Source organism: Scyliorhinus torazame, chromosome 7 (genome assembly GCF_047496885.1).
Source record: "Scyliorhinus torazame isolate Kashiwa2021f chromosome 7, sScyTor2.1, whole genome shotgun sequence".
Classification (NCBI taxonomy): Eukaryota; Metazoa; Chordata; class Chondrichthyes; order Carcharhiniformes; family Scyliorhinidae; genus Scyliorhinus; species Scyliorhinus torazame.
The window spans coordinates 68,849,960-68,873,524 of record NC_092713.1 but is presented as its reverse complement, the minus strand read 5'-3'; the positions used below and the strand labels follow the sequence as shown (position 1 = coordinate 68,873,524).

Sequence of the window (23,565 nt, the reverse complement as noted above, 5' to 3'; positions counted from 1 at the left end):
ACCCGACCCAGGCGTACCTCACTCCTGCGCCGCACGGCTGCCGGCCAGCTCTGGAGGACCTTGCTGTTATTCCTTTGGGCAGGGCCACCATCTCCGGCAGTGCTGCCCAGCACGCAGCGCTGTGAGTAATGAGTGTGGCAAGAAAGGTAATTTTGCGAAGGTATGTCTGAGCCGCTCTAAAGCCCCAAAATCAAAAGCCTGTCAGGGCCAGCCTGAGGCTCACAGACCTCGCAACGTGGCATTGTGCCTGCCGGGCCGGCCCCATCCGACGCGTCATCCGCCCCGTGCGACCCGTGGGGGCCGCCATATTGGCCGTTGTTGTTGACGCGGCCCGCCACGTGCGACCCGTGGGGGGCGCCATCTTGCCCGACATCGTCGACGACGCCATGTTGTGATCACGCTGCTGCCACAGATAGTCCTCTGCATTACCTCAGCTTGGTCCAGCTCGACCAGTCCTGGCCTTACCACATGCGGAATTCTATGATGGCCGTCAAACTCAACGGGCAGGAGGCGTCCTGTCTCTTCGACTCCGGGAGCACAGATAGTTTCGTCCACCCGGATATGGTAAGGCGCTGCTCCCTCTGGGTCCTCCCTGTCTCGCAGACTATATCCCTCGCCTCCGGTTCGGACTCCGTGCAGATCCGGAGGTATTGCGTCGCAAACCTGTCAATACAAGGCGAGGAGTACACTAACTTTAAGCTCTACGTCCTTCCTCATCTCAGCGCTCCCCTCCTGCTCGGGTTAGATTTCCAGTGCAGCCTTAGAAGCCTAACTCTAAAATTCGGGGGACCCCTGCCCCCTCTCACAATCTGCAGCCTCGCGACCTTGAAAGTCGTCCCTCCCTCGCACTTCGCGAACCTCACTCCAGACTGTAAGCCCGTCGCCACCCGGAGCAGACAGTACAGTGCTCAGGACAGGGCCTTCATCAGGTCAGAGGTTCAGCGGCTCCTGGAAGAAGGGATCATCGAGGCTAGTAACAGCCCCTGGAGAGCGCAAGTGGTGGTCGTCAAGAGGAGAAGAACCGGATGGTAGTCGACTACAGTCAGACGATCAACTGGTACACGTAGCTCGATGCGTACCCCCTCCCGTGCATATCTGACATGGTCAATCAGATTGTGCAGTATCGAATCTTCTCTACGGTAGACTTGAAGTCCGCGTACCACCAGCTCCCTATCCGGCCGGAAGACCGCCAGTACACTGCCTTCGAGGCAGATGGCCGTCTCTTCCATTTCCTCCGGGTCCCCTTTGGCGTCACCAACGGGGTTTCGGTCTTCCAACGAACAATGGACCGAATGGTGGACCAGTATGGGCTGCGGGCCACGTTCCCATACTTGGATAATGTCACCATCTGCGGCCATGACCTGCAGGACCATGACGCGAACCTAGACAAATTCCTCCGCACCGCCCGACTCCTTAATGTAACCTACAATAAGGAAAAATGCGTTTTTCGCACAACCCGCCTAGCCAATCTTGGCTATGTCGTGGAAAACGGTGTCCTAAGCCCGACCCCATGCGCCCCCTTCTCCAGCTCCCCCTTCCCCACTGCCCCAAGACCCTGAAACGATGCCTGGGGTTTTTCTTGTATTATGCCCAGTGGGTCCCCAACTACGCGGACAAGGCCCGCCCACTCATTAAGTCCACCATTTTTCCCCGGACGGCTGAGGCCCGCTTGACTTTCAACCGCATCAGAGCTGACATTGCCAAGGCCACAATGCACGCTGTGGATGAATCCCTTCCTTTGCATTTGAGAGCGATGCGTCTGACTTTGCCCTGGCCGCTACCCTCAACCAGGCAGGAAGGCCAGTCGCCTTTTTTTCACAAGCCATTGTGGAAGCTGTGCGACACTGGAGGCATTACCTGGCCGGCAGGAGATTCACTCTCCTCACAGACCAACGGTCAGTGGCCTTCATGTTTAATAACACACAGCGGGGCAAGATGAAGAACGACAAGATTTTGCGGTGGAGAATCGAGCTCTCCACCTATAACTACGACATCTTGTATCACCCTGGGAAGCTCAATGAGCCCCCAGATGCCCTGTCCCGCGGTATATGCGGCAGCGCTGGGACAGACCGGTTACTGGCCACCCACAATGACCTCTGTCACCCGGAGGTCACCCGGCTTCTTCACTTCGTCAAGGCCTGCAACCTGCCCTACTCCACTGAGGATGTCAGGGCTGTGACCAGGGATTGCCAAATCTGTGCAGAGTGCAAACCGCACTTCTATCGGACGGACAAGACTTACCTGGTGAAGGCCTCCTGCCTTTTTGAACACCTCAGCATGGACTTCAAAGGGCCACTCCCCTCCACTGACGGTAATGTGTACTTTCTCAACATTGTTGAGGAGTACTCCCACTTCCCATTTGCAATCCCTTGTCCTGATATGTCCTCTGCCCCTGTCATCAAGGCCCTGCGCAGCATTGTCTCCCTGTTTGGTTTCCCCGCCTATATACATAGCGATCGGGGCTCCTCTTTTATGAGTGATGAGCTGCGTCAGTACCTGCTCAGTAAGGGCGTCGCCTCGAGCAGGACTACCAGCTACAACCCCCGGGGGAACGGGCAGCTGGAGAGGGAGAATGCTACGGTCTGGAAGGCCGTCCTTCTGGCCCTACGGTCTAGAATTCTCCCAGTCTCCCGCTGGCAGGAGGTCCTCCCTGACGTGCTCCACTCCATCCGGTCACTTCTGTGTACTGCCACAAACGAGACCCCTCACAACTGTCTATTTGTCTTTCCCACGACATCGATCTCGCTCCCGGCCAGGTTAACGAAACCTGTGCCGGTCCTCCTACGGAAACACTCAAGGAGCCACAAGGCCAAACCCCTGGTCGAGCGGGTTCAGCTTCTCCAAGCGAACCCTCAGTACGCGTATGTGGCACACCGCGATGGACGACAGGAGACAGTCTCCCTCCGGGACCTGGCTCCCGCGGTTATCCCCGCGCCCACCCCCGCGCCCATTAGGGCAGCACGGTAGCATTGTGGATAGCACAATTGCTTCACAGCTCCAGGGTCCCAGGTTCGATACCAGCTTGGGTCACTGTCTGTGCGGAGTCTGCACATCCTCCCCGTGTGTGCGTGGGTTTCCTCCGGGTGCTCCGGTTTCCTCCCACAGTCCAAAGATGTGCAGGTTAGGTGGATTGGCCATGATAAATTGATCTTAGTGTCCAAAATTGCCCTTAGTGTTGGGTGAGGTTACTGGGTTATGGGGATAGGGTGGAGGTGTTGACCTTGGGTACGGTGCTCTTTCCAAGAGCCGGTGCAGACTCGATGGGCCGAATGGCCTCCTTCTGCACTGTAAATTCTATGGTTATCACCGCGCCCTTCCCAGCCACTTCCCCACTCACCTACCCACCCACACCTTCACCAACATCTCCCACAGGGTCCTTTAGCCCGGCCTCTGTGTCGTCACCCTATCCGGGACAATGTTGTGCGGACGATGTGCTCCCGGAGCCGAAGGTCTCGATGCCAGTGTCCTCGCCGCAGCCGGAGCTGAGGCGTTCGCAGCGAACAATTCATCCTCCTGTGAGACTGAACTGGTGAGTCCGCTTCACCCCTGCCGGACTATTTTCTTAATGGGGGGTGAATGTGGTGAGCCACGTATGGCTGTGTAAGGCTGTTGTATATATGTTCACTATTGTTCTACTGTTCTAGTACTCTCATTATCTCCACTGTTGTATATACTTACTGTTATTGCTGTTCTGTTATTGGTTGTTGCTGTTGTGCTGTTGGAATGTTGTCATTGGTGCTGCTGTTGGCTCTGCCTGTGGCTCCGCCCCTCTGAGGAGGTATAAAGCCCGTCGATCTGGGGCAGTCTTGCAGTGCGGGAGGAGCTACAGGTTGGCACACTTTTAGTCTATTAAAGCATCGGTTCACTACTACTCAGCGTCTCGACTGAATTGATGTCCATTAGTTAGCCTTCTTAGTGAGAGGATTAGAGTACAGAAGCAGGAATGTCTTGCTGCAATTATACAGGGCCTTGGTGGGACCATACCTGGAATATTGTGGGCTGTTTTGGCCTCCTTATCTGTGGAAGGGTGTTCTTGCTCAAGAGGGAGTCAGGGATGACTTACCAGACTGATTCCTAGGATGGTGGGACTGACGTATGAGGAGAGGTTAAGTCGGTTAGGATTATATTTGCTGGAGTTTGGAAGAATGGGGAGGGGGGGGGTTGTGTCTCAGGAACCTATAAAATTCTCACAGGGCTAGATGCAGGAAGGATGTTTCCGATGGTGGGGGGAGTACAGAATGAGGGGTCACTGTCTGATGATAAGTGGTAGGCCATTTAAGACTGAGATGAGAAGAAATGCCTTCACCCAGAGTGGTGTACCTGTGGAATTTGCTACCACAGACAACAGTTGAAGCCAAAACATTGTATGTTTTCAAGAAGGAGTTAGATGTAGCTCTTGGGGCTAAAGGGGTCAAAGGATATGGGGGGAGGGGGGGGTGGGAAAGAGGCGGCAACAGGTCACTGAGTTGGATGGCCAGTCATGATCAAAATAAATGGTGGCGCCGGCTCAAAGGGCCAAATAGCCGATACCTGCTCCCATGATAAATATAAAATAATTAAAGAGGGAAGGTGTAAAAATGTCTTTACACAGAGGTGGTTAGAACGTGGAATGTTCTGCCACAAATTATGGTTGGCAGGAAATTTGAAGAAAAAAGAATATTCAGCATTTGCATTCAAAATTAAATGTTAAAGGTGGAGGAAGCAAGCAGAGGAGTGGGCATTAGAATTCTTGTGAAGGCCTTGCTACAGAAAGTGGCTTGTTTCTGCATTGTAACATTCTAATCAAGAAATGTGAATATTTGAGACATTCCTTTATCAGTGTCTGACAATGTGTCAACTAGCTTACAGGACAAAAGCAGATAACTTTGAATAGAAAGCAGTGGAAGATACATACTCCAACTCTGCAGTTTAACCAATGTTCGCTTTAAACCTAAAGTTAGTCGTTTCTATACCATTCAATATTGGACTAATATGAATTCTGAAAAGAACTTTACTATTTGAAAAACAGAACCAGCGCAAGTCGAGGAAGATATAACGCAGGTGAAAATTTCCTGAAGAATTCACCTTCCTGTGGCAGTAACAGTCAGTGTCCAAAATGCAGAGACTGCATATTGAACTTCTGTACACTGTTCAATTCTCTGGAATTTTCAGTCACCTTATTTGATTGAGCTATAACTGCCCAAGGACACAATGATAACCAAAACATAAGTTGCTTTTACAAAGCATTTTGCCACCTGTCGTGTTGGATGTTCCGATACACAAATGAACCAACACGGCTGTAGATGGTACAACTCTGTTTTATTATTCTGTGCAATAATAACTATTAACTTCTGGCTGTGGTTCGTACTTCACCAGCTAACCTGTGGACCCAGCCCTAGCACTATCTTGGTGAGGCACTCAGCACATGGTGTATGTCTGAGTGGCACGCTGTGAGCTCTGTGCTCTGAGCTATCTCCTGGTAGAATGAGCGGAAACTGTGGTGTTCCCTGTTTTATAGTGCGCGTGCTCTCACTGATGATTGGCTGCGATGTGTGTGTGTTTGTTGGTCCAACTACCTGTCCATCAGTGTGTGTGTGTGATTGCACCATGATATGTTAATATGGATATCATGACACCACCATTTTTCTCTTGTGCAGGCCAGTTGCAAACAACGGCCATTGGAAAATCTCAATCATGGATGTATAAATCCGGTAAAGCTTATACCAATTGGGTCAAGTTCTCTACAACTGGGGCACTAAACTGTATTATAGAACAAGATTTAAGCAATCCACTTTCTGAAAACAATTAATTGTCAAGGCAGAAATGCTCCTACATACACCATATATCATAGAATCCCTACAATGTAGAAGGAGGCCATTTGGCCCATCGAATCTGCACCGTCCCTTTTGAATGAGCTACCCATTTAAAGTCCCCTGTCCTGCCACCCTATCCCCATAGCCCCTAACCTGCACATCAAGGGGCAATTTAGCATGGCCATCAATCCACCTAACCTGAACACCTTTGAACTGTGTGAGGAAACTGGAGCACCCGGAGGAAACCCACGCAGACACTGGGAGAGCGTGCAAACTCCACACAGACATTCACCCAGGCAGGAATTGGACCGGGTCCCTGGCGCTGTGAGGCAGCAATGCTAACCACTGTGCCACCATGCCGCCTATAGCCCACTCCTGAAGAGGATTTTGTTAAAACCAGCACATGGAGGGAATCGTGCGCCTGGTATTACATGCCCAAAAAACTGTTTATTTAAAAAATTATTTTATTCAAGACATTTTCATGCAAACAAACATAAAGTAGAACAACCTAACAATATTAAAAACAACCAAGACCCACTCCCTCCTGCGCCCCTAATACCACCCACTTCTCCCATTCCGCCTTCCCCATTTTAACCCTTAAGCCCCCATTCCTCCCCCACTTTCCCCTCAAATCTCCTTAAAGAAATAAATAAACGGCTTCCACCTCCGAGTGAACTCCTTGACCGACTCCCTCAAGATGAACTTGACCTACTTCAGCCTCAGGAATTCCAAAAGGTCACTCACTCACACCCCTGCTTTCGGCGGCTCAGAGTCCCGCCGTCGGAGCAAAATCCATCTCCGGGCTATCATGGAGGCAAAGGCCAAAACATCGGCCTCTCTCACGCCCTGGACTCCTGGGTCTTCCGACACCTGAAATATTGCTACCTCTGGACTCGGGGCCACCTCCACCCCCAAAAAACTGTTATTAACGGTCCAGTAAAATACAACTGTGACTTAAGTGAAATAGGTCCATGATGGTTTATTGGAATTTATTCTTGCTGGTCACAGCACACACTGAGCTAAAGCCAATCATTGTTAGCTGATACACCCCCCCCCCCCAACATGTTGCAGAGAATATACACTCAAATGCTTTGCAGAAAATATTAATATGCATTTATGATGTGTTCTTGTTATTCAAAAGTCGGCTCGACATGATATTATCTGCTCAATACAGGATCAATGGGGTAATGGGTCACCCAATCCAGTGTTGTCAACAATAGCTAGCTGGACAAATACTGCATTTTCAATAATCATGGACTGTCCTTCCAGCTTCCAAAGTCGAGGAGTTTATATAATGATATGTAATATATTTGAGTCAGCCAGAGTCCAGTAAGAAGGGCTCTCTAGGGGCGGGATTCTCCACTCCCACGCCGAAGTGGCCGCGCCGTCGTGAACGCCGTGAACGGCGCGGAACGGCCCCGGTCGCGACCAATTCAGGCCCTGACAATGGGCCAGTATCGGGGCCGCGTCATCTACCTTGTTGCCTGCGTAAAAGCGGCGCCGATTAGATGACGCGGCCGGCGCCACATAACGGACGTCATCCGCGCATGCGCGGGTTGGCCGGCGCCAACCCGCGCATGCGTGGTTGCCGTCCTGTCCACATCCGCCCCGCAAGAAGATGGGGGGCGGATCTTGCGGGGCGGCGGAAGGAAGGAGGTCCTCCTTCAGAGAGGACGGCCCGACGATCGGTGAGCACCGATCGCGGGCCACCCCACATTTAAGGTACCCCCCGGTGCAGGATCCCCCCTCGCTCCCCCCCCCCCCCCCCCCCACAGGCCGCCCCCTCAGCGTTCACGCACCGCCCACGACTGTAGCGACCAGGTGTGGACGGCGCTGGGGGGAACCCGCAGTTTTGGCCTGGCCAATCGGCCCATCCGGCCCTCAGAATCACAGGGGTGCCGGAGAATCGCCATTTTGGGTATCTCCGGCGATTCTCCGGCCTGCGGCCCACGAAACTCGACTGGCCCGTTCCCGCCGCTCTGGAGAATCGCGGGAGGGCGTCGGACCGGCGGCCCCGGAAATTTCGGCGGCCCACGCGATTCTCCCAACAGGCGTGGGAGTGGAGAATCGCGCCCTAGGTGTGTGGATTGACACTGAACCCAAACAAATATCCAGTGTAAAAATTTTAAAACACAATACTGAAATTCCTCAGCGAAGACAAGGTAGACGTACTGTACCTTTCCCATTGTCAGAATTTGCTTCCTTTGTTTTTCGATTCTGGTTGGGGGACTTTCCATTTTCCTGTTAAAGGGCAAGAATACAGCAAAATGAAAATCCTCAAAGAACAAAGAAATGTACAGCACAGGAACAGGCCCTTCGGCCCTCCAAGCCCGTGCCGACCATGCTGCCCGACTAAACTACAATCTTCTACACTTCCTGGGTCCGTATCCCTCTATTCCCATCCTATTCATGTATTTGTCAAGATGCCCCTTAAATGTCACTATCGTCCCTGCTTCCACCACCTCCTCCGGTAGCGAGTTCCAGGCACCCACTACCCTCTGCGTAAAAAACTTGCCTCGTACATCTACTCTAAACCTTGCCCCTCTCACCTTAAACCTATGCCCCCTAGTAATTGACCCCTCTACCCCGGGGAAAAGCCTCTGACTATCCACTCTGTCTATGCCCCTCATAATTTTGGAGTCTTCTATCAGGTCGCCCCCTCAACCTCCTTCGTTCCAGTGAGAACAAACCTAGTTTATTCAACCGCTCCTCATAGCTAATAACCTCCATACCAGGCAACATCCTGGTAAATCTCTTCTGCACCCTCTCTAAAGTCTCCACATCCTTCTGGTAGTGTGGTGACCAGAATTGAACACTATACTCCAAGTGTGGCCTAACCAAGGTTCTATACAGCTGCAACATGACTTGCCAATTCTTATACTCAATGCCCCAGCCAATGAAGGCAAGCATGCCGTATGCCTTCTTGGCTACCTTCTCAACCTGTGTTGCCCCTTTCAGTGACCTGTGGACCTGTACTCCTAGATCTCTATGACTTTCAGTACTCTTGAGGGTTCTACCATTCACTGTATATTCCCTACCTGCATTAGACCTTCCAAAATGCATTACCTCACATTTGTCAGGATTAAACTCCATCTGCCATCTCTCCGCCCAAGTCTCCAAACAATCTAAATCCTGCTGTATCCTCTGACAGTCCTCATCACTATCCGCAATTCCACCAGCCTTTGGGTCGTCTGCAAACTTACTAATCAGACCAGTTACATTTTCCTCCAAATCATTTATATATACTACAAACAGCAAAGGTCCCAGCACTGATCCCTGTGGAACACCACTGGTCACAGCCCTCCAATTAGAAAAGCATCCTTCCATTGCTACTCTCTGCCTTCTATGACCTAGCCAGTTCTGTATCCACCTTGCCAGCTCACCCCTGATCCCGTGTGACTTCACCTTTTGTACTAGTCTACCATGAGGGACCTTGTCAAAGGCCTTACTGAAGTCCATATAGACAACATCCACTGCCCTACCTGCATCAATCATCTTTGTGACCTCCTCGAAAAACTCTATCAAGTTAGTGAGACACGACCTCCCCTTCACAAAACCATGCTGCCTCTCACTAATACGTCCATTTGCTTCCAAATGGGAGTAGATCCTGTCTCGAAGAATTCTCTCCAGTAATTTCTCTACCACTGAAGTAAGGCTTACCGGCCTGTAGTTCCCTTGATTATCCTTGCTACCCTTCTTAAACAGAGGAACAACATTGGCTATTCTCCAGTCCTCCGGGACATCACCTGAAGACAGTGAGGATCCAAAGATTTCGGTCAAGGCCTCAGCAATTTCCTCTCCAGCCTCCTTCAGTATTCTGGGGTAGATCCCATCAGGCCCTGGGGACTTATCTACCTTAATATTTTTTAAGACACCCAACACCTCGTCTTTTTGGATCTCAATGTGACCCAGGCTATCTACACACCCTTCTCCAGACATAACATCTACCAATTCCTTCTCTTTGGTGAATACTGATGCAAAGTATTAATTTAGTACCTCACCCATTTCTTCTGGCTCCACACAGATTCCCTTGCCTATCCTTCAGTGGGCCAACCCTTTCCCTGGCTACCCTCTTGCTTTTTATGTACATGTAAAAAGCCTTGGGATTTTCCTTAACCCTATTTGCCAATGACTTTTTGTGACCCCTTCTAGCCCTCCTGACTCCTTGCTTAAGTTCCTTCCTACTTTCCTTATATTCCACACAGGCTTCGTCTGTTCCCAGCCTTTTAGCCCTGACAAATGCCTCCTTTTTCTTTTTGACGAGGCCTACAATATCTCTCGTTAGCCAAGGTTCCCGAAAATTGCCGTATTTATCCTTCTCCCTCACAGGAACATGCTGAATTCCTTTCAACTGACACTTGAAAGCCTCCCACATGTCAGATGTTGATTTGCCCTCAAACATCCGCCCCAATCTAGGTTCTTCAGTTCCCGCCTAATATTGTTATAATTAGCCTTCCCCCAATTTAGCACATTCATCCTAGGACCACTCTTATCCTTGTCCACCAGCAGTTTAAAACTTACTGAATTGTGGTCACTGTTCCCGAAATGCTCCCCTACTGAAACTTCTACCACCTGGCCGGGCTCATTCCCCAATACCAGGTCCAGTACCGCCCCTTCCCTAGTTGGACTGTCTACATATTCCCCATACAATACCAATGGGATGGACTAATCATAGCGTCTGTCGGACTCACTCCCCATACAATGCAAACTGAGTCAAAATGTTAACATTATACAGTTAATGCCAACGCATTATTGCTAAGAGGTAGCAGAAGACGTTTGTTGCAAGGTTGTGATTCAAGTTAAGGGATCAAATGAGTTCATGAACAGTGACTATGAATGCTTATGGGTCGGTTTAGCTCAGTGGGCTAGACAGCTGGTTTGTAATGCCGAACCACGCCTGCAGCGCGGGTTCAATTCCCGTAACGGCTTACCCAAACAGGCGCCGGAATGTGGCGACTAGAGGCTTTTCACAGTAACTTCATACTTGTGACAATAAAAGATTATTATTGTTGTCCATTCACTGGTGTTTTTAGAATGAGTGACAGGACCGATTTGCTCCTATTTCCTCCCTTGCCATGGTCAAAATATTCAGCAACATAAATGACTTGCAATGAATCAGTCCCTGCAGCAACTTTTGCAACACAATGTACAAAAAGTTTCAAAGAAGTGATGACGCTTGAATTGTGAGGCAATCATCAGAATTTCTCAACTATTTTACAATGTTAATTGAAAATTCTCACAAAATTAAATGTCGCCAACTAAAACAAAACTCTGTTCTTTCAAATAAAAACGAGGATTGCCCAAGGCTGTGTTATTGGTGGGCCCTCAGCAGGCAGACTTTAAACCCCTAATATGACACTGGCGCGAATGTTTCCATTTCCTATATTTGCATAGTATTCATCTGCTTGCCATTTTATGCCAATTACAGGCACTTGCCACAATAATATATATCGAATGCACATTGCCAGTCAGCAGATCCGAGACTTAGACTTCTGCAGAGCGACACAACTAAAAAACTAAGACTTGCCATTTTCTGAACCCCCACCACACAACCCCGCACAAGTAGAAAGCTACACTGAAGCACAGTGAACATGAGATGGAGAAATAAGTTAACCTTATGACCACAGTAAGATTTCTAATTTACTGTCTTTTTTTTTGCTGAATTGGGGAAGCTTTTGTGCCCATTTGGTGCAGGTTGAGTTTCCAGGTTTGTTTCACCAACAATTGTCACAGCCAATAGGGACTGGCCAGGCTGGATTTACAAACCAGCTCAAGGAGGTCAGTCCGTCAACAATCTCCATAAAGTTTCTCGGAAAATAATAATTTAAACATTTATAAGCAAGGGACCCTAATCATCAGCTGACACAGGCCAGGATTTTCCAGATTTCTCCCCCATCACCACCCCCGCCCAACTGTTGCTCGTTTTCCCATGGCTGAGGCAGCTAGTCATTGGCTGCTGGCAAGATCTTGCGGTCCCACCGACATCTATGGCGTTTTGCACGGCTCACCTGCCTCGCCGCCAGGGAACCCACTTGCGGAGTTCGCCTTCAGCGGGACCTGAAAACCCTGCCAATGGGATGGACTAATCATAGCGTCTGTCGGATTAACTGAGATCACTTATGCTGTTTCAATCACGGTTACATTTTAAAATAAACAACAATATCATCATTCTCTTACATTTATTGTGTGAAAATTGATGCTCCAGTTGGAACTTGCCCTGGTTGGGATAAACCGGTCCCCTGTCTTGCGAGGAACGGTTGCTGGAGAGTTTGAGGTCACGGGTCGTGTGCTCAAGGCAGACTGCGAAAAATAAACATGCTCACATCAGCAGAAGGTTGAAAAAAAATTGAAATCATCTCAAAATGCTTCAAATCTGGAGTGTTACAGACAGAACTAAAGTATCAGTGAGCCATTGCATAATGATCAGCAAAATTATTGGATCCAGTTAGCATTAACTATCAGCTTAAAGACATTTACCAAACTCTTCCAATAATTACTTAGACCTTCAGATGCAACAGTACTTATGGCCTACTCACTTATGTATGAGAAGGTAGCAGTTTAGTGGTAATGTCACTGGACTAGCAATCCAGAAGCCCAGGTAATGTGCTGGGGACATGGGTTCAAATCATTTCATGGCAGCTAGTGGAATTTAAATTCAATTCTTAAATGTGAATTTAAAAGCTAGTCAGTAATGAAATAATTATTGATTGTTTTAATAACCATTTATTTTGCTAATATCCTTTCTGCTGTCTTTACTTGGTCTGCCTGACACGTGGCTCCAGGCCCAGAGCAATGATCTTTGAATTTCCCCCTCCCCTCAGCTGATGCGTCAGTATTCCTCTGGAAGAAGCACAGAGGATGGCAAAGGCATGGAATGTACTCGAGTGGAGGAGCTCCGTGTCTATCACCAAAAGTGACTCCACTACTGACTGAGCCCTGAACAACATAGCTGCGAGACTGGGTCTGCAACACATGGTGAGGAAATCAACATGGACAGAAAAACCTACTTGACTTCATCCTCATAAATATACCAGTTGCAGAAACATCGGTCCATGATAGCATTGAAGTGACCACTGCATGGTCCTTGTGGAAATGGAAGTCCCACCTGCACATGGTGCATGCCCTCCATCATGCTGTTTGGCACTAGCACGGTGCTAAACGGGATAGGTTTTGAACAGATCTGGCAAATAAAACTGGGCAGCCATGAGGTGCTGTGAGACATTAGCAGCAGAATTGTACTCAACCACAATCCGTAACCTCATGGCCTGGCATAACTCCACTCTACCATTACCACCAAGCCAGGGTATCAACCCTGGTTCAATGAAGAGTGCAAGAGGACATGGCAGGAGCAACACCAGATGTCCACCTGGTGAAGCTACAACACAGGACTTTCCGCGTGCCAAACGGTGGAAGCAGCATGCGATAGACAGAGCTCAGCAATTCCACAACCAACAGGTCAGATCTAAGCTCTGCAGTTCTACCACAGTCAGCCATGAATAGTGGTGGGCAATTAAACAACTCCCTGGACGGGGAGACTGCACAAATATCCCCATCCTCACTGATGGAGGAGCCCTGCATATTATTGTAAAAGACGATGCGAAAGAATTTGCTCCAATCTTCAGTCAGAAGTGCCGAGTAAATGATCTTATTCTCCTCCCGAGGTCCCCAGCATCATAGCTGCCAGTCTTCAGCCAATTCAATTCACTCCAGTGATATCAAAAACGACTGAAGCCACCGTATACTGCAAAGATTACAGGCCCTGACAACATTCCAGCACTAATACTCCAGAACTAGTCACACCCCTAGGCAGGCTGTTCCACTGGCATCTACCTGGCAATTTGGAAAAAGCTCAGCTATATCCTGTCCACCAAATTATGTCCCAGCAAACTACTCTCAGTCATCAGCAAAGTGAAGGATGGGGCCACCGACAGTGCTACCAATAAAGCACTTACTAAGAAATAACCTGTTCACTGATGCTCAGCTTCAACTCTGCCAGGGCCACTCAGCTCCAGACTTCCTTGGACCAAACATGGACAAAAGAGCTGAATTCAAGAGGTGAGGAGAGTGTCTGCTCTTGACATCAGAGCACGTATTACATCAAGGTTCCCCAGCAAAACTGTGTCAGTGGAATATCAGGGGGAAACAGTTTGGATCCACAACTAGTATAAAGGAAGATGGCTGTGGTTGTTTGTGTTCAATCAGTCCCAGAGCCTCACTGCAGGAGTTCCTCAGGGTAGTGACCTAGGCCCAACCATCTTCAGCTGCTTCATCAATGTCTGTCCTTCCATCATAAGGTCAGAAGTGGGGATGTTTCACTGAGGACTGCCTAATGTTCAGCACCATTCACAACTCCTACATGTACATGTCCAATATTTATATTTGGGCTGAAAAATAACATCCATCCGACAAAAGTGCTAGGCAATGGCCATCTTCAACAAGAGATAATCTAACCATGCCCCTTGACATGCAATGGCATTACCATATCACTGAATCCCCACTAGCAACATCCTATGGTGCTCCGAAAGCTAGTGATTCGAAACAAACCTGTTGGACTTTAAGCTTGTGTTGTAAGACCTCTTATTGTGAACATCCTAGGGGTTTACTATTGACCAGAAACGGAGTATGGACAACTATATAAATACAGTGGCTACAAGAGGCTGGGAATTTTGCCCAGAGTAACTCACTTCCTGAATCCCCAAAGCCTGTCTACAATCTGCAAGGCAGAAGTCAGGCTTGTGATGGAATACTCTCTACTTGCCTGGATGAGTACAGTTCCACAACACAAGAGCTCTATACCATCCCGGACAAAGCAGTCTGCTTGATTGGCATCCTATCCACCACCTTGAATATTCACTCTCACCATCACTGACACACACGACATCAGTGTGTACCATCTACAAGATGCACTGCAGCAACTCACCAAAGCTCCTGCAACAGCACATTCCCAATCCGTGACCTCTAAAATCCAGGACAAGGGTAGCAGATGCATGGAACACCACCTCCTGAAATTCCCCCTCCAAGCCACACACTATCCTGACCCTTGGAACTATATCATAGCTTCTTCGCTGTCACCAGGTCTAAATCCGGGAACTGCCCAACATCTTTTTGGGTGCACATACTGCAAAACTGGACTGCAGTGGTTCAAGAAGGCAGCTCACCACCACCTACCTGGTCGAGGGAAATTAGGAATGGGTAATAAATGCTAGCCTTGCCAGCAACACCAACCTCCATGAAAAAAATGGTTCATTTTACACGTAGCGCGTTGATACAAATAATTCATGTAATTTTATTTTGGATATTTATTACAAGAAATATAGATGTCAAAATAGTCTCTATTTTGTCCCACTTTTTCTTCTGGGTTCAGCTGAACTGCAATCGTAGGAGCTTCAAAGCTTTTGGTACAAATAGACACAAAAAGCTGAAAACCTAAATGATATGTCGGGTAAATGTAATACTCCTTGCAGCCACTAATTACAACCATGGTTCTAATCTAAAGAGTCCCGCCCAATGTCTCCAGTCTCTCCTCATCCTTGACATTATCTTATGTACTTTATCTATAAACTCTCCATGTCCTTACTCAAATAATGTAGCCAGAACAATGTACATTATTCATAATTGAGGCCTCGCCATTGAATTCCACAGGTTTGACATAAGGGAGGTGATGGTAGTGGTATTGTCACTGAACTGGTAACCCAGAGACTCCAGCTGGTGAAATTCAAATTCAATAAAAATCTAGAATCAAAAATCTAATGATGACCATGAAATCATGAATCATAAAAACCCATCTGCTTCACTAATATCCTATAGGGAAGAAAATCTGTCAGCCTTACCTTACACATTAGCAATCTGATTGAATCTTAAATGCTCTCATGTCACTCAATTCAAGGGCAATTAGGGATGGACTACAATAGCTGGCTTTGCCAGCGATGCCCATTACCCCATGAAAGAATAAAGAAAAAAAACATTTTAGTATTGCTCCCAGCCAATAGCTCTTTCACATTTTGCATTCCTGGCCAATGACGGCTAGATTCTTCGACAGGGGCCAAGTTATTATTCAAATTAGCAGACCACAATAAATCTCAGGGTCAGCAGTGCATGTTTTTAGTCAATGGGACTTTCACCCATTTATGATCAGCCAATTTAAGGTCTGACTAGAAAGTGTAGGTTATTCTAGGTAACAAAGAACAGTCAACCTTTGAACAACCTTCTCGATCGTCAATGTCACCATACATCCATTTGACTCAAGCCCAGCAAAAGCCTGTCTTGGTTTCCATAGGACACAAACAAGTGCATCGTCCCAAATGAAAAACAGCAGCAGTCGTTTGCTTAGATATGGAATCACTGAAATTTGACTTGGGCACAAGACAAAGTTATTTTTTTCTCTGCTCTGTTAATTGGCACCTCCCTTCCATGCACCAGCCTTTCCTTCAGTCCTTTCCCCTGACATCACTGCAGATACCGGCAATTCAAAATGTTAATTAATACAAGCCTCAACTTGCCTCATCCTGCTCCATCCAAATCAGGGACAGTGAACAATGCTCTCATAAATCCCACAAGTAGTGGTGGGTGGGGGGGGAATGTGATTTCAGAAACAATTCACAAGTCCAAAAGTGATGATGAAAATAGTGAACAAAACATGCAAAATGCCACCTGCAAATTAAAACTCTCCAGATTGACTGACTGACAGACAGAAAGAAAAACATGTATCGAAAGAAAATATAAAAATGTAACCAGTAAAGCTTATAAGCTCTCTTCAACCCTTGCCACGATAGTTGGATATCAATACATGAGGCCGTTACATGTTGTCAATGGGACTGCTCAAAGCAGCCAATGATGGTACAGATTGATACCAAGGATGGCTGCTGGAAGTGAAGTTTGTACTTATATTAAAATGGTTTGTTTAAAAAAGCTGCAGAATGAGAAACAGCAACAAGAAAACTCAGATTGCATTTCGTATTTCCGGGACCAGCCTCAATATTGCTATGGTATCCAAAGCTTGATTTGTGGTTAATGTGTATAGAGACCACTGCTATGGTAATTGTGAGGAATGCTGAGCGGTCAAACATTTTGCCAGTTCATCCAAAAATGAAATATAGGGCAGGATTCTCCGGCCACGTCCGCCCTGCGACTGGAGAATCCTGCCCAAGGTCAATGGATTTTTCCCCGGCGCTCTTGTGGCGGACGGGGTGGAAGAATCCAGCCCATAGTTTATGTTCTTCTCTCCAGCAGTTTCAAAGAAAATAGGTTATAGACAGTTCCACATATTACAATTCAGACCAATCTTGTTCTGTAACTGCACTAAACTGGAATTTCGCCTTTTTTCGAAAAAAAAAGACAAAAAGTAACAATAGCCACAAATTTCCAGGCAAGTAGGCTGTGCGTAGGTGCTAAAGGTGGATTGGCAGGGAAAGAGACTGGAAGCACAGTTCAGTGGTTTTAATGCCCTTATGAAATTCTGCATGGTCATAATTTCTTGTTGTTGTTATAATTGGTTAAAGACACCAGCTTTGTGAACTTTGGCACTTGTTGGTACACTAGTGACTTTTGGTACTTGCTCACTTGCTAAAGGTTGTCAAGTGACTGAAATGAAAAAACCTTTCCACACACTGAATCAAAAGAGAGGGGGAGCGTGGTGCTAAACTTGCAACAGATGTGGTCTGGCCCGGTATTGGGTGCAGGTGGGAGTTACAGACTGCATGTGTGAATGTTGATGTAGGGGGATGAAGATGGGCAGGACATAGGCATGAAAACAGCTTTAAGGGGAAGTAATTCAGTGAAAACAATCATTTCAATAATAGAGTACAATTATGCCTTGGCTAATAGATTTTTATGTTAAGCAAATATCTATAATTCACAAACATACTGATGGGAAAATAACTTGTACACACCCTCCAAAACAGAGTATTAATGTTTATGATTGCTTTTTTTAAAGAAAAGAACTGACATTGCAATATAGTACTTCCAGATTAAAAACATATGAAGGTTACCATATGCCCGAGGACCATAGGCTGCTCTCCCCTTTGTTTTGAGGGAGAGCTGACTGGTGTTGATTTGACCGGAGGGTCACCACACCTCGGGCGAGGAAAGGTTGAGAAGGCGGGGCCTTCATGGATAACCTCAGCCGGGAAAGAATTGAACCCACGCTGTTAGTGTCGCGCTGCATCACAACCAGCCATCCAGGCAACTGACTAACCAACAACTTTTTCAGAAGATCCAGATATCATAGGTTTCAAGTTAAAGCATTTAATTTTGATGCAAGCTAGGCTGGCAACTTGTTCTATGAATGCATTTTGTTATCTCTCTCTCTCAACTTTCTCCCCGCATTCTCTCATCACAGCTCATCTGAATTAGAGGTTCAGAAGCTGCTGCATTTTAGAACATGTTCTTGCCATAACTAAAACCCTGTTCTGCCCTTAAGGCGAGCACAAGACCTCATAGCAACACCCATGATCCAAACACTGGACTGATTTGAACAAGGGATCACAGAGATCACCTGCCACATCACCCATGGCTTGACAGGTACCGATGACTTCCAGACCAATCACAATCTTGACTAATCTGCCATCTCAGACCTCCAGCAAACTAAGGCAATAAATCTGTGCTGCAAGAAAGTTAACATCTAAGGCCTCAAAGATCTCTTCAAGGAGGCATCTCACAGTACCTCACAGCCAACCTCAATCCCCAGCCACCAGGAGCTGCAATGTACCCATAGTGCCCGATTGATCCCAAAGGCAACTATCTACAAGAAGCATGTCCAAGAAGATCCTTAAATAGATTGCCTCTGCTCCAGTGGTTGAATGCCATGGAGAGATTGATGAAAGCAATGTACAGTCATCTCTTTTGTTTACGGCATTTCTCTTGCAGCCGTTGGACAAAGTAGATCATGTCAATTGTAGATCTTCCAGTTCTGAAACCAAACTGGGGTTCGGTGGGATTCATCTGCAGTTTGACGAGGGCAACGCAGGCAAATACATTTCCCACAATGTTCAGCAGGGTGCCACCTCAACAGTTGTTCCAATCACTGCAGTCACCTTTGTGCTTGTAGGAGGGCCACAATATTTACATCACGCAATGGGGTACTGTCCTGCCCTCCAGCAGAGACACAGACGTTTGCGCAGATGCTACAGGAGCATTGGTTTCCGGTGCTTGATGAGTTCAGTTGGTACAGCACCAGCACCTGGAGTTTTGCGGCAAGTGAGTCAATAGCTTTGCTAAGCTCCTGTGCTCTGGGAGCAACATCCAGCTCTGCATTGACAAGTCGGCCTTCTCTGGTGTATGGAGCTTCCTTTGCGATAATCTTCTCCCTAGAATACAAATAGAAAGTGTAGATCCACCCACCTCTTGGACAGTTCACTTCAGTTGTCAAACTCTGCTTTGCTGATGGGCCTGTTGTCTTTTGTACCAATGTACCACAGTGCCCAATTGATCCTAAAGTCAACTAACTACAAGTATGTCCAAAAAGACCTTCATAAATGCCCATAGCATCACCTGTGAGAAAGGACATTTGGATGTTCTGGAAAAGTTGTAACCAGTCATCATTGATGCACTCGCAGTCTGTTGGCTTTTACTTTGAGTGGTTCTTAGTACTTTCAGAGTCTTGTCACTCAGATCTCTTTTGTAATTATTGATAGCGGGCCACCTGGATTCAGTGACAGGGCCCATCATGATGATGTTAGCCTTGAACCAATCGCAGTTCTCAAGTTTTGCTTCCCATATGTTGAGAATGTGGTATTGTAGATGGTGTCTCAAAGTGTGTTCCATTTTGCTTCCGTACTATGTGTGGGAATGCCGGAGAGCACCTGTTCAATCAAGTTGGGGAACTGTTGGCTTTTTCCCGATTAGGCAGTATGGCTGACATTGAAAGGACAGGATTTTTGCTTTGCATGAAGAAAACCTCCAAGGATTGCATGGTCAATGTGGTACACTTATTAGCCCGTGTTACAGTCAGTGCGGTGCTAGCTGTGGCTGTTGAGAATGTTGTTCAGAGTCATGTCCTGTGATGATCAGCTGGTGCCAATGCCCTGATCTCGTGGAGAAGATATGTCAATGTTCAACCTATCAAGTACCATGTCGATTACACGCATAGTCCTGACATTCCAGCTTGCTAATTAAGATTTGGCATCTTCTTTCTGTTCATTTCTTTTCCTGGTGCAATGCATTCTGTCCACAATTTGAGCAGACATTCCCAAGCTCCAAGCACCCATTGAACCAGATGGGATGTGGCAGGTCAGCAACTTACACATCATGGGCTGCTCAACTTGAGGTGGGTGGTGATTCATCGGTGGGACATGATGGTCCCTCCCATGGTCAAAGGCAACCTACACCAATTGCATTGGATCTCTTGTCAAGTTGTATCACTTGTAACCGCTGTCTCCCGTGTTGTGTTAACACTCTACAGTGTCCACCCCCGAGTACAAGCCTGGGCGAAATGTATGGCGACCCTGGGGTGCCCCATCAGGATTCCCCTCTTGACCTCCCTGGTTGAGTCCAAAGGAATGCAGAGCACTGTGTTTGATTGCTGGAAAATTGACATATTTAGACATCAGTCTACCTTTAGGCTCCACTCCAGATGTTTTGTCAAGTGTTTTTAAGTCAGAGGTATAAGCTAAAAATGAGTAGCACACAAAAAGGAACAGAATGCTAACTAGATGCATTGCAGTGTCCTGTTAGACACACCATATAGTAGAAACACATCTTTGTTCTCATGTTCCAAACCCTTTGTAATAAAGGCTATCATTCCAGTTTGAGTTAATTACTTGCTGCACCTGCTATGTTGTGAGATTTGTTTACAAGAACACCCAGGTCTTTCTGTATGCACACATTTCCCAGTTTCTCATCTTTTTAAAAAATACTCTGCTTTTATATTTTTCCTTCATGCTTCTCCAAGTTATCTTCCATCAGCCCACTGACTCAACCTGTCTGAATCTTTCTATAGCCTCTTTGCATCTTCCTCACATTTTACTTCTCCAATCCAATTTTGCAATGTCAGAAAACTTAGATACTGTACACTCTGTCCCCTCATCTAGGTCACTGATATAGGTTGAGAATAGCTGAGGCCCAAGCTCCAACTCTTACTGTACCCCATTAGATACAGCCTTTCAACCCAAACAAGATCTTTTATTTGCATTCTCGGTTTTGTATCTGTCAACCAATCTTCGATCCATGTTAATAGATTACCCCCCCGATCCCATTTGTTCCAATTTTGTGTAATAACCTTTTGTATGCTAGCTCATTAAACCCATTTGAAAATCCAAATGCACTACATCAAATCGTCCTCCTGTAGTTAGCCTGTGGGTTACAACCTCAATTCTGTGGTGGCTGAGCATAAACAAATTATGATTTATTTTTCTAAGTGCCCTGTTATAGCATCCCTAATAATAGTTTCCAGCATTTCCCACCACAGATTCCAGGCTACTGGTTTTCACCTGATTTCCTTTCTTGCACAGCAGGGTTACATTTGCTACCTTTCAATCCAATGTTCTACAATCTAGGTAAATCTGGAAGATCAAATACATCCACCATCTTTATCGCACTCTTTTTAAAACAAGGATGCAGGGCCTGGGGAATTTTTTGTCCCTCTAATCCTTCCAACACTTTCATTTTGCTAATTTCTGTAAGTTCCTCCTTGTCATGAGACTCTTGGTGCCTGATTAATACTGGAAAGTATTTTTGTAACTTCTACTGTGAGTGAATATTTGTTTAATATTTCTGCTATTTCCTTATTCACCATTTTAATGTCTCCTTGTCTCTGCCTCTAATGAGCCCACTTTTGCCAGTTTTCTCTCATAGTCTTTTCATCAATTTCTTTATCATCCTTTGCTGAAATCTAAAAAAAAACATTCTCATACATACAGCTCGTTAGAAAAATTATAAACCCATTCCTTTAATCTAATACTATCTTTAGCTTCTCTTGTTAACCAAGATTGGACCACTTTTCCTGTGGGAATTTTTTATTGCTTAAGGTAATGTAGATTTGTTGCAAATTACAAATTAAATTTCTGAATGTTTTCCATTGCTTATCTATCATATCTTTTAATGCTGTTTCCCTATCTACCTTGGGCAACTTGTCCCCCATCCCTTCCTGGTTTGCTTTATTCAGACTCAATAACTTGTTTCTGATTTAACTGAATTATTTTCAAACTCAAGATACCATTTTTCATAGAATGATCATGCTTCCCGAGAGACTCGCTAGCTTTGTTATTAATTAACCTTTTCTCATTGCACAACGAGGTGTAAAGTAGTGTCATGTGAGAGTACCTTTACGAAATGGGTGTTTATAAATGGGTGTGTATATAAATATCTGTAGTGAGAGTACCTTCAAGAAATTGGTGTTTACTACTGCAGTGATGTCAGAGCTGAGCTGTCTGTCAGCTTTTTACTTTCATTTTAGGCTGTTTGCTGCAGGGTGTGTTTTAGTTTCGTTTTCAGTGTTGGAGCTGAAGCCAGACAGAGCAGGTGTACTGTTGATCTCTCTGCCATGGAAAGACTATCTCTTGATCATTTGGTGAATTCAGAATTATAAATGTTCTCAGTAGTGAATGTAAACCTAATGTGCGTCTGTTAAAAGGGGGTTTCTTAAGTCTTCTGGATGTTAAAAGGAGAGCTTACGGATTACTTAGAACATAGAATTTACAGTGCAGAAGGAGGCCATTCGGCCCATCGAGTCTGCACCGGCTCTTGGAAAGTGCACCCTACGCAAGGTCAACACCGCCACCCTATCCCCATAACCCAGTAACCCCACCCACCACTAAGGACAATTTTGGACACTTAAGGGCAATTTATCATGGCCAATCCACCTAACCTGCACATCTTTGGACTGTGGGAGGAAACCGGAGCACCTGGAGGAAACCCACGCACACACGGGGAGGATGTGCAGACTCCGCACAGACAGTGACCCAAGCCAGAATCGAACCTGGGACCCTGGCGCTGTGAAGCAATTGTGCTATCCACAAGGCTACCGTGCTGCCCCTTCGTGTTGTATTCTTTGGGGGTTGTATTTGAATTGATGGTTGCTAAGATGTTCACTGTATGTTTTAAAAAGGTTAACTTGAGTTCATAAAATAAACATTGTTTTGCTTTAAAAATTACTTTTCCGTTTCTGCTGTCCCACATCTGCAGAGTGGGCCGTGTGCTCCCCATACCACAATCTATTAAAAGTTGTGGGTCAGGTAAACTCCATGATACACTTTGGGTTCTCTAAACCCTGGCCCATAACAAATTGGGGGCTCGAGAGGGATAAAAGCTTATCTATTGAATTGGCTTAGTGAACTTAAAGACAGTGAGGGGTGAGCATATTATGGTTGCTTTTCAGGTGTGGTATTCTAGTTTAAGTGGGGAGTGTGTTGTGGACAATGGCTCTTTCAGAGGCTCTGAAGTTTTTGGGGGTGGAGACGGTCACACACAGTACCTTACGGACAGAGACTAAAGCAGTCTGTTAGATTTGGCAAAAACATTGCAGTTAACATTACCTGACAAAATGCGAAAAGGTGAGGTAATTATGGTGGTGGCTAAGCATTTAAAATTGCCTGAGATACAGTTTGATGCATTGGAAATAGCAAAAATTCAGTTACGAATTAAACAAATGGAACATGAGAAAGAATTAAAGCAGCATGAATATGAGAGAGAGGAAAAAGAAAGAGAGAGAGAAAGAGATAGAGAGGAAAAAGAATGAGAGAGAGGAAAAAGAAAGAGAGAGAGAAAGAGATAGAGTGTAGCCACATGGGTTGGCCACTTCCCGACTTAAAATGGAGAACCGCAAAGACTAATGGGAAAT

At 46.4% G+C, this 23,565-nt stretch overlaps 1 protein-coding gene across 3 annotated transcripts in view; it reads right to left on the bottom strand.

Moving 5' to 3' along the window:
- LOC140426286 (fizzy-related protein homolog) overlaps window positions 1-23,565 on the bottom strand; it is a 130,947-nt gene that overhangs the window by 77,065 nt on the left and 30,317 nt on the right. For all 3 annotated transcript variants that reach the window (XM_072510853.1, XM_072510855.1, XM_072510854.1), the window contains 2 exons: window positions 11,970-12,092; window positions 7,970-8,033 (listed from right to left, as the gene is read on the bottom strand). In XM_072510853.1, coding sequence (XP_072366954.1) covers window positions 7,970-8,033; window positions 11,970-12,092 — 187 coding nt within the window. The remainder of the gene's footprint in view (window positions 1-7,969; window positions 8,034-11,969; window positions 12,093-23,565) is intronic.